A 15,317-nucleotide genomic window follows, 5' to 3' on the forward strand; every position below is an offset into this window, starting at 1 on the left:
AAATAGAATTTTTTCTATTTTTTCTTCTTCTCTTCTATTCCTTTCTTCTTCTCCTCTTCTTTTTCTTCTTTTTTCCTCTTCTTATTTATTTCTCCTCTTCTTCCTCTCCTCTTCTTCTCCTTTCTTCCTCTTCTTATTTTCCTTTTTCCTCTCATTCATAAAAAAATGTTCAAATAGAAAATTTTGAAAAAAGTAAAGGTTTTGCCTAATGCATTGTTCATATGAATATACAAACATTTGCATATTCTACAATAATTAATATCACCAAAAAAATCTATGAACAGAAAAAAATCCTAACTTTTCTAAAAATCTATCTTTTGCATATATACATGACCATATATATACACAGAGAACATATATACATACATATACTCATACATGAACATATCATCATATATATAAAAAAACAAGCATATATATGAAAAAAAACAAGCATATATATGAAAAAAGGGCGCCGGCCGGACCAAGGTGAGGAGGACCGCGGGGTCGGCGGCGAGGATGGCGACTGGGCAGTGGGCGCGCGCTCGGGGTAGGGGGGTGACGGCGGCGAAGGGCGGGGCAGGGCGACGGCGACGATGGGGACGGGCCGGGGCGGCGCGCGTCGGGGCAGGGGCGCGGCTGACGGCGAGGGCGACGACGGGCACGGGCGACGGCGGGGGCGGCGGGCGGAGTCGGGGCGGCGGGCGGCGTCGGGGCAGCCTGGCGGCATCGGCGTCGTCAGGGCAAACTGCAGATGAACTCTGAAAAATTTCCTAAGTGTTTGCTTATATAGCAAAGCCTTTAGTCCCGGTTCGTGGCACGAACCGGGACAAAGGTTGGCATTAGTCCCGGTTGGTGCCACCAACCGGGACCAAAGGCGGCGGCGGCGGCCTTTGGTCCCGGTTGGTGGCACAAACCGGGACTAAAGGGGGGGCATTGGTCCCGGTTGGTGCCACGAACCGGTACCAATGCACCCCTTTAGTCCCGGTTTGTGGCACCAACCGGGACCAAAGGCCTCTTGCTGCCCGTGTCGCGGCCAAAAGTTTAGTCCCACCTTGCTAGCCGAGGGGCGCCCGTACCAGTTTAAAAGCCCCGGCGCGGCTGCTGTCTCGAACTCCTCTAGAAGGCTTCTGGGCCGAACTTTGGCGCGCTGCCCGTTGAGCCCTCTAGCCCTTCTGGGCCGAACTTTGGCGCGCTGCCCGTTGAGCCATCTAGCCCTTCTGGGCCTGTATTTGCAAACCCGAGGGTTGGAGGGCCCAGCGGGCAGCGCCCCAACAATTTTTTTGCTGTATTTAGTTTTTTTGTTTTCTTTTTTGCTTTATTTATTTTGTTTAGTTTCTACTTACAACAAAAAACTTATTCATTTTATTTTATTTTGTTTATAATTACTTATTTATCTTACTTTATGATAATTCTGTTTGCTATTAAAGTTTCTATCAAAAAAAGTTCTTTATGAAAATTCTTTTGGCTGTATTTAGTTTTTTTGTTTTCTTTTTTGCTTTATTTATTTTGTTTTGTTTCTACTTACAACAAAAAACTTATTTATTTTATTTTATTTTGTTTTTAATTACTTATTTATTTTACTTTATGATAATTCTTTTTGCTATTAAAGTTTCTATCAAAAAAAGTTCTTTATGAAAATTCTTTTTGCTTTTAATGATTTTGAACAGAAAATACTTCGATAATTTTAGTTGCATCAATTTTATATGATTTTAGTTTCAATAATACTAGAGGTTGCTTATAATGTTTTGAACAGAAAATACTTTGTTAATTTTAGTTTCATAAATTTTATTAAAGTTTATTTTATTTTGTCGTAACAAAAGAAGTCCGGAGTTGTAATAAGTTATTAAAAATAAAAAAGAGGCGCAATGCTCGTTGATTAGCTTCAAGCCTTTCGGAATAGTGTAGACTGCACTGCACGTAGCTCCATGTAGTCTACCTTATTCCTCAAGGCTTGAAGCTAAGCAACGTGAAGGTGAGCATTGCGCCTCTTCTTCATCGTCTCTGCACTCAGGGCTTATAAACCGCTCCTAGTGCCTCTCAGCTAGCGAGGTGGGACTAAAAAACTGCTTAGTAAGAAACTCTAGTACCGGTTCGTGCCATGAACCGGTACTAAAGGTGCTCGTGGGGCCACAGCCTCATTAGTACCGGTTCGTGGCACCAACCAGGACCAAAGGGTGGAATTGGTCCCGGTTCGTGCCACCAACCGGGACCAATGGCCTTGCACATCGGCGTGGTGGTGGGAGTTTAGTACCACCTCGCTAGCTGACAGAGAGCCGCACCTGTTTATAAGGTGCGGTGCGCCTGAGCTGTCGAGCTCCTATCTAAAGCAGGCTTACGGGCCTAACCTCTCTGTACATGCATGTGGGCCTACTGGGCCTTCTGCGGGCCTGAATCCTGGCCCATGGATGGGTTTCTAATTGTATTCAGGCCGTGGTGGCCCAGTAGGTGGCATAATTTTTAATTTTTGGCCTGTTATTTTTATGCATTTACTAATTATTTTGAGCTATAAGACCCTAAAATTGAAAAGCATTTCAAATGAACTCTGAAAAGGTTGAAAGTTGGCATGGTACCATCATTTCATCCACATAGCATGTGCAAGAAAGTTGAGAGGGTTACGGCAAAAACTGGATGCACTTCGTATACAAAACGGACAATGGTATCATACTCGTCTGTTACAAAGTTGGCATGGTATCATCATAATAGTTGCGGGAGAAAGTCTTCACTTTTTCTTCGCTTGTGTCATTTGCTTATTGTGCCGTAACCATGGATAATCTTCATCGTTTATCAGGATGCTTGGGTTAGCCTTGACTTTGAAGGGAGGAATTTCATGAAACTTTTCATAATCTTCAGACATGTCTGTCTTGCCCTCCACTCCCACAATGTCCCTTTTTCCTGAAAGAACTATGTGGTGCTTTGGCTCACCGTATGATGTATTCGCTTCCTTATCTTTTCTTTTTCTTGGTCTGGTAGACATGTCCTTCACATAGATAACCTGTGTCACATCATTGGCTAGGACGAACGGTTCGTCAGTGTACCCAAGATTGTTCAGATCCACTGTTGTCATTCCGTACTGTGGGTCTACCTGTACCCCGCCTCCTGACAGATTGACCCATTTGCACTTAAACAAAGGGACCTTAAAATCATGTCCGTAGTCAAGTTCCCATATGTCCATTATGTAACCATAATATGTGTCCTTTCCCCTCTCGGTTGCTGCATCAAAGCGGACACCGCTGTTTTGGTTGCTGCTCTTTTGATCTTGGGCGATCGTGTAAAATGTATTCCCATTTATCTCGTATCCTTTGTAAATCAATACAGTCGAAGATGGTCCCCTGGACAACGAGTACAACTCATCACAAACAGTGGTGTCACCTCTGAGACGTGTTTCCAACCAACTGCTGAAAGTCCTGATGTGTTCACATGTAATCCAGTCGTCACACTGCTCCGGGTGTTTGGAGCGCAGACTGTTCTTGTGTTCATCGACATACGGGGTCACCAAGGTAGAGTTCTGTAGAACTGTGTAGTGTGCTTGAGACCAAGAATATCCGTCCCTGCATATTATTGAGTCCCCTCCAAGCGTGCCTTTTCCAGTCAGTCTCCCCTCATACCGCGATTTAGGGAGACCTATCTTCTTAAGGCCAGGAATGAAGTCAACACAAAACCCAATGACATCCTCTGTTTGATGGCCCATGGAGATGCTTCCTTCTGGCCTAGCGCGGTTACGGACATATTTATTTAGGACTCCCATGAACCTCTCAAAGGGAAACATATTGTGTAGAAATACGGGCCCCAGAATAACAATCTCGTCGACTAGATGAACTAGGACGTGCGTATGATATTGAAGAAGGATGGTGGGAACACCAGCTCGAAACTGACAAGACATTGCGCCACATCACTCCTTAGCCTTGGAATGATTTCTGGATCGATCACCTTCTGAGAGATTGCATTGAGGAATGCACATAGCTTCACAATGGCTAATCGGACGTTTTCCGGTAGAAGCCCCCTCAATGCAACCGGAAGCAGTTGCATCATAATCACGTGGCAGTCATGAGACTTTAGGTTTTGGAACTTTTTCTCTGGCATATTTATTATTCCCTTTATATTCGACGAGAAGCCAGTCGGGACCTTTGTACTGAGCAGGCATTCAAAGAAGATTTCTTTCTCTTCTTTCGTAAGAGCGTAGCTGGCAGGACCTTCATACTGCTTCGGAGGCATGCCGTCTTTTTCGTGCAAACGTTGCAGGTCCTCCCGTGCCTCAGGTGTATCTTTTGTCTTCCCATACACGCCCAAGAAGCCTAGCAGGTTCACGCAAAGGTTCTTCGTCACGTGCATCACGTCGATTGAAGAGCGGACCTCTAGGTCTTTCCAGTAGGGTAGGTCCCAAAATATAGATTTCTTCTTCCACATGGGTGCGTGTCCCTCAGCGTCATTCGGAACAGCTAGTCCGCCGGGACCCTTTCCAAAGATTACGTGTAAATCATTGACCATAGCAAGTACGTGATCACCGGTACGAATGGCGGGCTTCTTCCGGTGATCTGCCTCGCCTTTGAAAAGCTTGCCTTTCTTTCGACATTGATGGTTGGTCGGAAGAAATCGACGATGGCCCAGGTACACATTCTTCCTGCATTTGTCTAGGTATATACTTTCAGTGTCATCTAAACAGTGCGTGCATGCGTGGTATAACTTGTTTGTCTGTCCTAAAAGGTTACTGAGAGCGGGCCAATCGTTGATGGTTACAAACAGCAACGCGTGTAGGTTAAATTCCTCCTGTTTGTGCTCATCCCACGTACGTACACCGTTTCCATTCCATAGCTGTAAAAGTTCTTCAACTAATGGCCTTAGGTACACATCAATGTCGTTGCCGGGTTGCTTAGGGCCTTGGATGAGAACTGGCATCATAATGAACTTCCGCTTCATGCACATCCAAGGAGGAAGGTTATACATACATAGAGTCACGGGCCAGGTGCTGTGATTGCTGCTCTGCTCCCCGAAAGGATTAATGCCATCCACGCTTAAACCAAACCATACGTTCCTTGGGTCAGCTGCAAACTCAGCCCAGTACTTTCTCTCGATTTTTCTCCACTGCGACCCGTCAGCGGGTGCTCTCAACTTTCCGTCTTTCTTACGGTCCTCACTGTGCCATCGCATCAACTTGGCATGCTCTTCGTTTCTGAACAGACGTTTCAACCGTGGTATTATAGGAGCATACCACATCACCTTCGCAGGAACCCTCTTCCTGGGGGGCTCGCCGTCAACATCACCAGGGTCATCTCGTCTGATCTTATACCGCAATGCACCGCATACCGGGCATGCGTTCAGATCCTTGTACGCACCGCGGTAGAGGATGCAGTCATTAGGGCATGCATGTATCTTCTGCAGCTCCAATCCTAGAGGGCATACGACCTTCTTTGCTGCGTATGTACTGTCGGGCAATTCGTTATCCTTTGGAAGCTTCTTCTTCAATATTTTCAATAGCTTCTCAAATCCTTTGTCAGGCACAGCATTCTCTGCCTTCCACTGCAGCAGTTCCAGTACGGTACCGAGCTTTGTGTTGCCATCTTCGCAATTGGGGTACAACCCTTTTTTGTGATCCTCTAACATGCGATCGAACTTCAGCTTCTCCTTTTGACTTTCGCATTGCGTCCTTGCATCGACAATGACCCGGCGGAGATCATCATCATCGGGTACTGGTTCCTCTTGATCTTCATCAGCTTCCCCCCTTGCAGCATCATTGGGCACATCGTCTGGTTCCTCTTGATCTTCAGTAGCTTCCCCCGTTGCAGCATCACCGTATTCAGGGGGCACATAGTTGTCATTGTCCTCTTCTTCTTCGTCGTCTTCCATCATAACCCCTATTTCTCCGTGCCTCGTCCAAACATTATAGTGTGGCATAAAACCCTTGTAAAGCAGGTGGGTGTGAAGGATTTTCCGGTCGGAGTAAGACGTCGTATTCCCACATATAGGGCATGGACAACACATAAAACCATTCTGCTTGTTTGCCTCAGCCACTTCGAGAAAATCATGCACGCCCTTCATGTACTCGGAGGTGTGTCTGTCACCATACATCCATTGCCGGTTCATCTGCGTGCATTATATATAATTAAGTGTGTCAAAAATCATTACAGAACATCATGAATAGATAATTAAGTGACCAAATTAATAGAAGTTCATCATCACATTAAAACCAAAGTACATACATAGTTCTCATCTAACAACATATATATAGCTCTCCAGAGCATCTAATTAATTAAACCATACATTGAAACTATGTAAAACATTTCAATGCGAAAACAAATGCGATCATAATCGCAACCAAGGTAACAATTGATCCAACGGCATAATGATACCAAGCCTCGGTATGAATGGCATATTTTCTAATCTTTCTAATCTTCAAGCGCATTGCATCCATCTTGATCTTGTGATCATCGACGACATCCGCAACATGCAACTCCAATATCATCTTCTCCTCCTCAATTTTTTTATTTTTTCCTTCAAGTAATTGTTTTCTTCTTCACCTAAATTTAACCTCTCGATAATAGGGTCGGTTAGAATTTCTGGTTCAACCACCTCCTAGATAAATAAAATCTATGTCACGTTGGTCGGTATATTTGTCATAAACAATAAATGAACCAAATAGTTATAAAAAGATAATATATACCACATCTGAATCATAGACAGGACGAGGGCCGACGGGGGCGGATACCAAAACCATCGCACTATGTAATAAGAAGGAATAATAAAAGTAACAAAATTAGACAAGTATCTATCTAAAGTAAGAATTTTTTTCCTTTCAGAAAAAAGATAAGAACAAGAGGCTCACCACGGTGGTGCTGGCGACGAGATCGGCGCGGGCGATCGATGGCGGTGAAGACGGGGACGGGACGTGACGGAGCGCTAAACCTAGACAAATCTCGGGGAAAATGGAGCTCGGAGGTCGAGTTTCGAGAGGAGAAAGATTAACTAGTGTGGCTCAGACATTTCATCGAACACCTCATGTGCATAGGAGGTGAGCTAGAGCACCCAAATGCCCTCCCCTCGCCGTCCAGAAAAAACAGAGCACTATGGAGTGCTCTGATGTGGCGATGGGGTATATATAGGGAACTCACTGGTCCCGGTTCGTGGCACCAACCGGGACTAAAGGCCTTTGGTCCCGGTTGGTGCCACGAACCGGGACCAATGACCCCCTTTAGTCCCGGTTGGTGGCACCAACCGGGACCAAAGGCCTTGTGCTGCCCCGCGTCAAAAGTTTAGTCCCACCTCGCTAGTTGAGAGGGCTCGAGAGTGGTTTATAAGCGCCGCTGCGCCCACCCTCTCGAGCTCCTCTCAACTGTAGGCTTTCGGGCCTAACCGTTCTCTTTGCCTGTGGGGCCTACTGGGCCTTCTGCGGGCCTGAATCCTGGCCCATGGATGGGTTTCAAGTCGTATTCAGGCCGTGGTGGCCCAGTAGGTGGCATAATTTTCTCTCTGTTTTTTCTTTTCTCTTTTGCTTTATTTGTTTTGTTTTGTTTCTACTTACAACAAACAACATATTTATTTTATTTCTAATTACTTATGTATTTTACTTTAATTATTTTATTTTTATTTATTTTACTGCTGCTATTTTTATTTAATTTATTAAGGTTTATTTATTTTAGTTACTATAGTTTATTTTATTTTATTTTATTAAGGTTTATTTATTTTTATTTATTTTATTAAGGTTTATTTATTTATTTACTATAAAAAATGAACATAGATGCTCCTATAGAGAAAATTCAACCTAAATTCATAATAAATTTCTATGAAATTCAAAGAAATTTACTGTGAATTTAGGTCAAATTCCCTGTATAAGGGCATCTATTTTCACTTTGAGAGGAGCTCAACCAGGCAGAGAGGGACGGGCTTATAAACTGGTGTGTGCGCCCTTCGGTTGGCGAGGTGGGACTAAACACTGGCCGCAACTAGGACCAGCCCTTTAGTCCCGGTTTCTGGTATGAACCGGGACTAAAGGGTGGTGGGCCAGGAGCGTGGCCCATTGGTCCCGGTTTGTCCCACCAACCGGGACCAAAGGGTCCGGACGAACCGGGACCAATGCCCCCACGAGGCCCGGCAGGCCCCTGGCCGCACGAACCGGGACCAATGCTCACATTAGTCCCGGTTCGTGACTGAACCGAGACTAATGTGAATATTGCCCTGTGACCAAAGCCCAGTTTTCTACTAGTGCTCCTCGCCTGCCAGACGCCACCGCTGCCGCCTCCTCGCCTGCCAGCCGACTGGCCCGCCGCCTGGTTTGCCCCGCCGCCTGGCATGCCCCCTCCGGACGCGTCGTTCGCGGCGGCCGAGGGTCAAAGCGCTTGCACACCTGCTGCGCGGTCATTAACGCGCCGACGTTAATAGCCCCGGCGTCCCACCCGCCACCTCTCCTCCCCCACATCGTTCCGCCCGCAGCCCGTCGCTTTATAAAGGCCCACCCCGTCCCTCCGACGCCCACCCCGTCCCTCCCACGCCCACACCCGCACCCGTCCCACCGACGACCACCGTCGATGGCGTTCTTCCGCGGCAGCAGCATCACCTGTGGAGGCGGCGACGACGACGACAAACCCGGTGCATGGCCGACGAGCATCGGATTGCCGCAGACGGTGGAGCTCCACTGCTACTGCCTCCCCGTGCCGCCGGGCTGTCATCTTCCCCGCAACTGGAAGATCGATGCCGACGGCTACGTGACGCCGGGTCCCGGTGCGACGGAGGAGGAGCTCCGCAACCACAGCGGCGGCCGACACAACATCGAAGGCCGCAAGAATTTTTGGCACGGGAAAGACTATTGGGAGGTCATGGCAGCCTTCCGCCTTGCGGCGGCCGGCGTGACCACCGACCTGACGGGCCGCAGCGGCCGTCTTCGCGCACCACCTCCACCGTACGATCGCCGCAGACGTGGCGGCGGCCACGGTGCGCAGCCGGCACCGGCGCCCGTGCCGGCCGCCCCTCCCTCGCCGCCGGAGATAGAGTTGCCGCCGGAGCAGGTCATCCTCCGCGAGGACGGCGATCCGGATGACACCCCGGGGTACCACGTGGCCGTACGGGCGTCGGAGGCTGCGGCGGTGAAGGAAGCCGCCGAGATTGCGGCCGCAATCCAGGCGGCCGAGGCGATGGCGGCGCAGCAGGCGGCGATGGCGCTGCCGGAGTGGCAGCAGGTGCCGCCGTAGTGGCAGCAGGCGCCGGCGACGGAGGAGGAAGAGGATTCGGACGACGTCCCGGTGGACTGGGACGACGTCGCGAACCGGTCCAGCAGCGACGATGACGGCGGCAACGGCCCGGCCGTGATTGACCTCGTTGATAGCGACGCCGAGTAGTTTTTTAGTGTGTTGTTTAGTTAATTTGGTTATGTCGTTCTAAGCCTAAGTACTAGACTTTATGTATGAACTTATCATCATCGAGTTCGCTCGAGTATGTAAAATATCTTATCTATGTTGAATGAAATTTGAGTGAAATTTGTTTTGTCCATTTCATTTGAGAGTATTGATTTGATGATGCATTTGTACACGAATATATGGTAAAACATAAGAAATTAGTAACGATGCTCAATGTAAAGGTACGTGATTGAATGCATGTAATGAAACGAAATTTTGCGAGTGTGTGCGCATCCCGAATTTAGTCCTGCACGCATGATATGAACGAAATCACACAAGAAACACACGTCGCGGCACGTCCGGACAGCGGTTTAGGGTACTTTCGCCTAGAAAACCCTAGAAAATGTATCGGACGTCAAAAAATACTGAAAATTGCCGTGCGTTCTGTGGATGGTCAAGCCAACGTGTGGAAAAAGTTACGTGACGTTTGACGGAGTAGAAAAAAACCATAGTTGGGAACCCCCTCTCCGGTAGACCAAAAAGTAGCTGGTTGCACTGGGGTTACATGATCGCATGCATGCAGGTGGACCAAAGTGTGCGTACACGTGGGCACGGCCAACGTAGGCCCCCACGCAGGTTGGAACGAAAACGGATACAAAACGAACGTTGCGTCACGTCCGGCCAGTGTTTTATTGATTTTTGACCGGGAAAACCCTAGAAAATGCATCGAGCGTCGGAAAAATATGCAAATTGGCGTGGGCACTGTGGATGGTGATGCCAACGTGTGGAAAAAGTTACGTGACGTTTGACGGAGTAGAAAAAAAACGTAGATGGGAACCCCCTCTCCGGCAGACCGAAAAGTAGTTGGTTGCACTGGGGCTACGTGATCGCATGCATGCAAGTGCACCAAAGTGTGCGTACATGTGGGCACCGCCAACGTAGGCCCCCACGCAAGGTTGGAATGAAAACGGATAGAAAACGAACGTTGCGTCACGTCTGGCCAGTGTTTTATTGATTTTTGATCGGAAAATCCTAGAAAATGCATCGAGCGTCCGAAAAATATGAAAATTGGCGTGGGCGCTGTGGATGGTGATGCCAACGTGTGAAAAAAGTTTCGTCACGTTTGACGGAGTAGAAAAAAACGTAGTTGGGAACCCCCTCTCCGGCAGACCGAAAAGTAGATGGTTGCACTGGGGCTACGTGATCGCATGCATGCAAGTGCACCAAAGTGTGCGTGCACGTGGGCACGGCCAACGTAGGCCCCCACGCAAGGTTGGAACGAAAACGGATACAAAGCGAATGTTGCGTTACGTCCGACCAGTATTTTATTGATTTTTGACCGGGAAAACCCTAGAAAATGCATCGAGCGTCGGAAAAATATGCAAATTGGCATGGGTGTTGTGGATGGTGATGCCATCGTGTGGAAAAAGTCTCGTGACGTTTGACGGAGTAGAAAAAACCCGTAGTTGGGAACCCCCTCTCGAGCAGACCGAAAAGTAGCTGGTTGCACTGGGCTACGTGATCGCATGCATGCAAGTGCACCAAACGTGTGCGTACAGGTGGGCACGGCCAACGTAGGCCCCCACGCAAGGTTGGAACGAAAACGGATACAAAACGAATGTTGCGTCACGTCCGGCCAGTGTTTTATTGATTTTTGACCGAGAAAACCCTAGAAAATGCATCGAGCGTCCGAAAAATATGAAAATTGACGTGGGTGCTGTCGACGGTGATGCCAACGTGTGGAAAAAGTCTCGTGCCATTTGGCGGAGTGAAAAAAAGTACCTATCAATCAATGTATTTTCGATAATGGTTGTTTTAAAAAACGAACGCAAGTAATGATCGGGAAAAAAACTAATGAATGGGTTTTTAGAAAAAAATTAATAGATAGGCCCCGCGTATACATGCATGTCCATCGGGGGTCAAAGCCCAAGTGGACGCCGCCTCCACGATCGCCAGTCCACGCCGCCTCAACGCCTCCACGCCGCCTCCACGATCGCCTCCCCCTACGCCATCTGCGGCCGACGCTGCCCCCGACGCCACCTCACGCCGCCTCCACGATCGCCTCCCCCGACGCCATCTGCGGCCGACGCCACCTCACGCCGACGCCACGATCGCCTCCCCCGACGCCATCTGCGACCGACGCCGCCCCCGACGCCACCTCACGCCAACGCCATCTGCCACCGACGCCAGCTCACGCCGACGCACCAGACAGCGACTGCCCCGACACGATCTGCCCCGACGCCATCGCCCCCGTCGACACGTAACGCGGACGCCCCCAAGTTGGTAAACATAGATTTGGACCTACTTGCATGTTTCATGTGCTTTATCATGGATAACCTTGATCCTAGAATTTTTTTATCGTAGATCATTAGAGTGTGTAGTTAGTGCACTAAGTACTGCGTAAGTACATGCATGCATGAGTGGCTGATATATGCACTGTAGATACCGTAGTTTTTCTTAGTTCTGTCAAAACCACCTAAGTGTTTGGCTATAGTGTAGTTTTCCCAAACACACCCTAAGTTGCACCTTGGAATATGTAATGTGAATGAGGTTATGTATCTATGAATTTTATTTGCAGGTTGCGACCGACACCATTTGCCACCAACGCCATCGTGCCGTCGTCCCCCAGGGCCGGCCCTGATCCCATGGCACGAGGTACTATGCATTCATCATGTTTATCATGTACCCATATAAAGTAGCTAACATTATTTTTGCTCCTATTCCTAGCGACGGTGGAGTACAGAGATATTTTTTGTTCGGTTGAGAAGTGGTGTCTCTTGGTCAGCAAACTAAACTCTAGGCAGAAAAAGCGTTTTGCAAGCACTAGTCTGGAAAAAATGCTGATGATAGCTAGTGTGCTCATGCGAAAATGTTTGCTCAAGTTCATTATTAAATCATATGCGTTGGACAGAAAAAGGTTCATCATGCCATCAAAAAATGGTGTGATATCATTGCCCACCGAAGATGTGTTTGACATTTTCGGGCTACAGAACAAGGGCAAAGATGCCATGAAAGCGCTAGGAAAAGGGGGGTAAAGGCGAAGGTGAAGGTGCCTAGTCACTTTCTAGATTCCAATACGGGGGAAGATGATAGACGAGCTGATTGAGAACATCGTTGCCAGTGGCACGTACGATGATGATTTTCTCCGTAGAATTGTTCTGGTTCTTCTAGGCACGGTTCTTGCACCGCAGTCCACGAAAGAAGTTCCTAATGCTTATTACAAGTTAGTGCACGATGTGGAGGCCATCAAAGCATTTAATTGGAACGCGTTTACTTTACGCGTTTGCGTTCAAGGCTTCACAAAGACCTTATCAGATCTTACAAAATTTACTTGGCCGATCAGAAACCTTGCCCTCCTACAGGTAAATCTTATGTTATATTTGTTTCTTTCGAACTATAGTTTGTGAAAAAAATTGCTAATATACTTCATGTTCATGCAGTACTTGTTTTGGGAGAAAGTGCAGCCACTGGATGATGAGGCATTTGATCCATTGGCTCATGAATATCCGTTGATGCTTAATTGGTCAGAAGATGAGGCTAAGAAGCGTGACGCGTACGACACGTCATACGGCCGTGGTAATGGGACGGTAAGTTACTATTAATATGTTACTATTTCGTACTGCATGCACTTATGTTACTATTTATATGTTGAGAAATTTATATTGATTTTACCTGTCACAGATTGATGACGTGATAAGTGAGAAGTACAGGCAGACATTAATTGCTCAACAAGGAAGAAAGGCGGAGGAAGAATTAGAGCAAGAATTAGAGCAAGAAGATTGTGCCAAAAAAAAGAAAGATAATAGAGATGAGGCTTCATCGAGCAGGGATAGTACATTAGATCAAGTGATGAAATGCATCAAAGATATGCAAAAAGAAATTAGACTTCTCCCTCAAAAATGTGCTGAGGTAATATGAGTGATGTTCAGTTTACATTGGATTATTCATAATTTATGCATGTAGTTAATGCTTTCGATGTGTCATTGCAGATAGTAGTGGAGAAGCTGGAGAAGAAAGGTCTTGTATTCAAGCCAAACAAGGGGTCTGATGATGACATTGAGTTGGTGGAGCATAGTGAAGACTGGGTGGGGAAGTATGGTCCATCAAAATACAAATCATCAAAATATTGGACAGATGTAAAATCAACTCCTGCAAAAGAAGATATAGACAACAGGGTGGACGCATCCTTCACCACTGGGAACGGGAATAAATTGGCGCGTGAGAAAGGTGTGCATCACAACACACCTGGTACGGGAGATGAAGGAGACCCCTTCGTTATTGAGGACAATGGTAATTCACCCAACCCATCTCTTGCGACGTAGAAACGAATGACTTTCCGGCTATTACTTCAACCCCCAAGAATATGAATGAAGTGTCAGACGGGTCTAGCGCCGATAAATCTGAGGAGATTAGTATGGATAGTCTGAACACCCGTATTAAAAATGCGAAAGAAAATGGCACTCCGGAGAATGATGGGAAGGAGAATGATGGGAAACGCAAGAGGAAACAGTCAAAATATTGTCTTTCACCTTACCAGCAGAACGGTGGACGTAAACGTGCAAAGAAAAGTAAGTGCTAGGTAATTTATTCTTGCAACATACTTCTGTCCTTGCATGCACACTTTATTAACTCATTGTTTCTTACTATTTTAGGTCTGTTTGGTATAAGAGCTGCTATGATTAATACTGATTACATTAATGAGGATCACATAGAGGCCGCGAAGGTTTATATCCGGACACTGGCAGACTCGGAGAAGCTTTGCAGCAAAACTGTCGTGCACATGACGGGAATTGGTGGGGAAACATGTACACCTGAAATGCTTGAAGCCATCATTTCGAAAAAGTGGTTGCATGGCGGTGTAAGTATTAGCAATAATTTATTAAGTTGTACATGTCATTTACATAAATTATCTAATAGGCGTATTGATGTTATGTTATTTTGTAGGTCATTAATAGTTATTGCAACCATATGCAGACCCATAATCCTCATGCTGACCGTCACATATTATCATCTTGGGTGTCCCACTGGCTTATTCTTCGTGCTGATGGAAAGGTTAACAACTCTAAGAGGCATTTTATGGATCACTTCACAAACCAAACTAAAATGGTGTCTAGAGTTATTGAAGAGTATTTCATCAAAGATAAGGTACTTCAGTTTAGTATGATCATTCGTAGTACATCTGTGTGTACACCAACATGAATAAACTTTGTTGTAGGCATACTTTCCTTTTCATGTGGAAGAAAATCATTGGATAACAGTTCTTATGCACAACAAGAAAAAAGAGTTTCAAGTTTTAAACTCTACTGGTAAATGCAGCAAAAGAGTTCTTGCAAAGATTGCTAAGCTAGTAAGCTTGCAACATTACATAAAACAATATATAGTTATTCGAAACGTACATCATATGGATTTGTCATTTTTATTTCAGAGGGCAGAAATAGCAAATGATACAAAGGAGGTGAATGCTCTTATTGAAACGGAACATCCTGACGTATCATCCTGGCCAATAAGGGAGTACGATATGCCGTCACAAACAGACGGGTATGTTGCAAATGTTGAATTAGTATGTACTTGTCTGATCCATCAATAATTGACTTGTGGTTTCTTGCAGAGTCTCTTGTGGTCTTTTCGTGGTGAAATGCGTTCAAAACTGGGACGGAGATGATTGGACATTTGAGTTTGATCAAGATGAGGTTAATGCTTCAAGGGGACACATTCTAGCTGAAATACTTTTTTCAGAGTGCAACACGAAGGAAGTAGTGAAAGAGAAGATCCTCAAGATCATGGAGAAGAAATGAGTCGGAGGATGGGGCGTTGGCTATTATCTCCACTAAATAAACGTGCCGTTGTCGGTACTTGATACAATTTTCATAATAAGACATCTCTATATTGTAATGCGGCATGGTTTAGCATGTTCCGCAACTAAATAAATGTCCGTGGTCGGTATTTGCTACAATATTTATTTTTCAATGTCACTCTTATTTGCATTATTGTCGGTTACACTCTTATTTGCATCAT

At 46.3% G+C, this 15,317-nt stretch overlaps 1 protein-coding gene across 1 annotated transcript; it reads left to right on the forward strand.

Moving 5' to 3' along the window:
• Nucleotides 1–11,203: 11,203 nt before the first annotated feature.
• Nucleotides 11,204–15,097, forward strand: LOC109787285 (uncharacterized). Its single transcript, XM_073502280.1, has 11 exons — nucleotides 11,204–11,562; nucleotides 11,881–11,957; nucleotides 12,597–12,664; nucleotides 12,743–12,889; nucleotides 12,984–13,211; nucleotides 13,292–13,592; nucleotides 13,676–13,870; nucleotides 13,955–14,160; nucleotides 14,247–14,447; nucleotides 14,728–14,840; nucleotides 14,911–15,097. Exons 1-11 carry the CDS (start codon nucleotides 11,204–11,206, stop codon nucleotides 15,095–15,097), a joined length of 2,082 nt encoding a protein of 693 aa, XP_073358381.1.
• The last annotated feature ends 220 nt before the right edge of the window (nucleotides 15,098–15,317 follow it).

The sequence above is a fragment of the Aegilops tauschii genome, chromosome 6 (genome assembly GCF_002575655.3).
Source record: "Aegilops tauschii subsp. strangulata cultivar AL8/78 chromosome 6, Aet v6.0, whole genome shotgun sequence".
NCBI lineage: Eukaryota > Viridiplantae > Streptophyta > Magnoliopsida > Poales > Poaceae > Aegilops > Aegilops tauschii.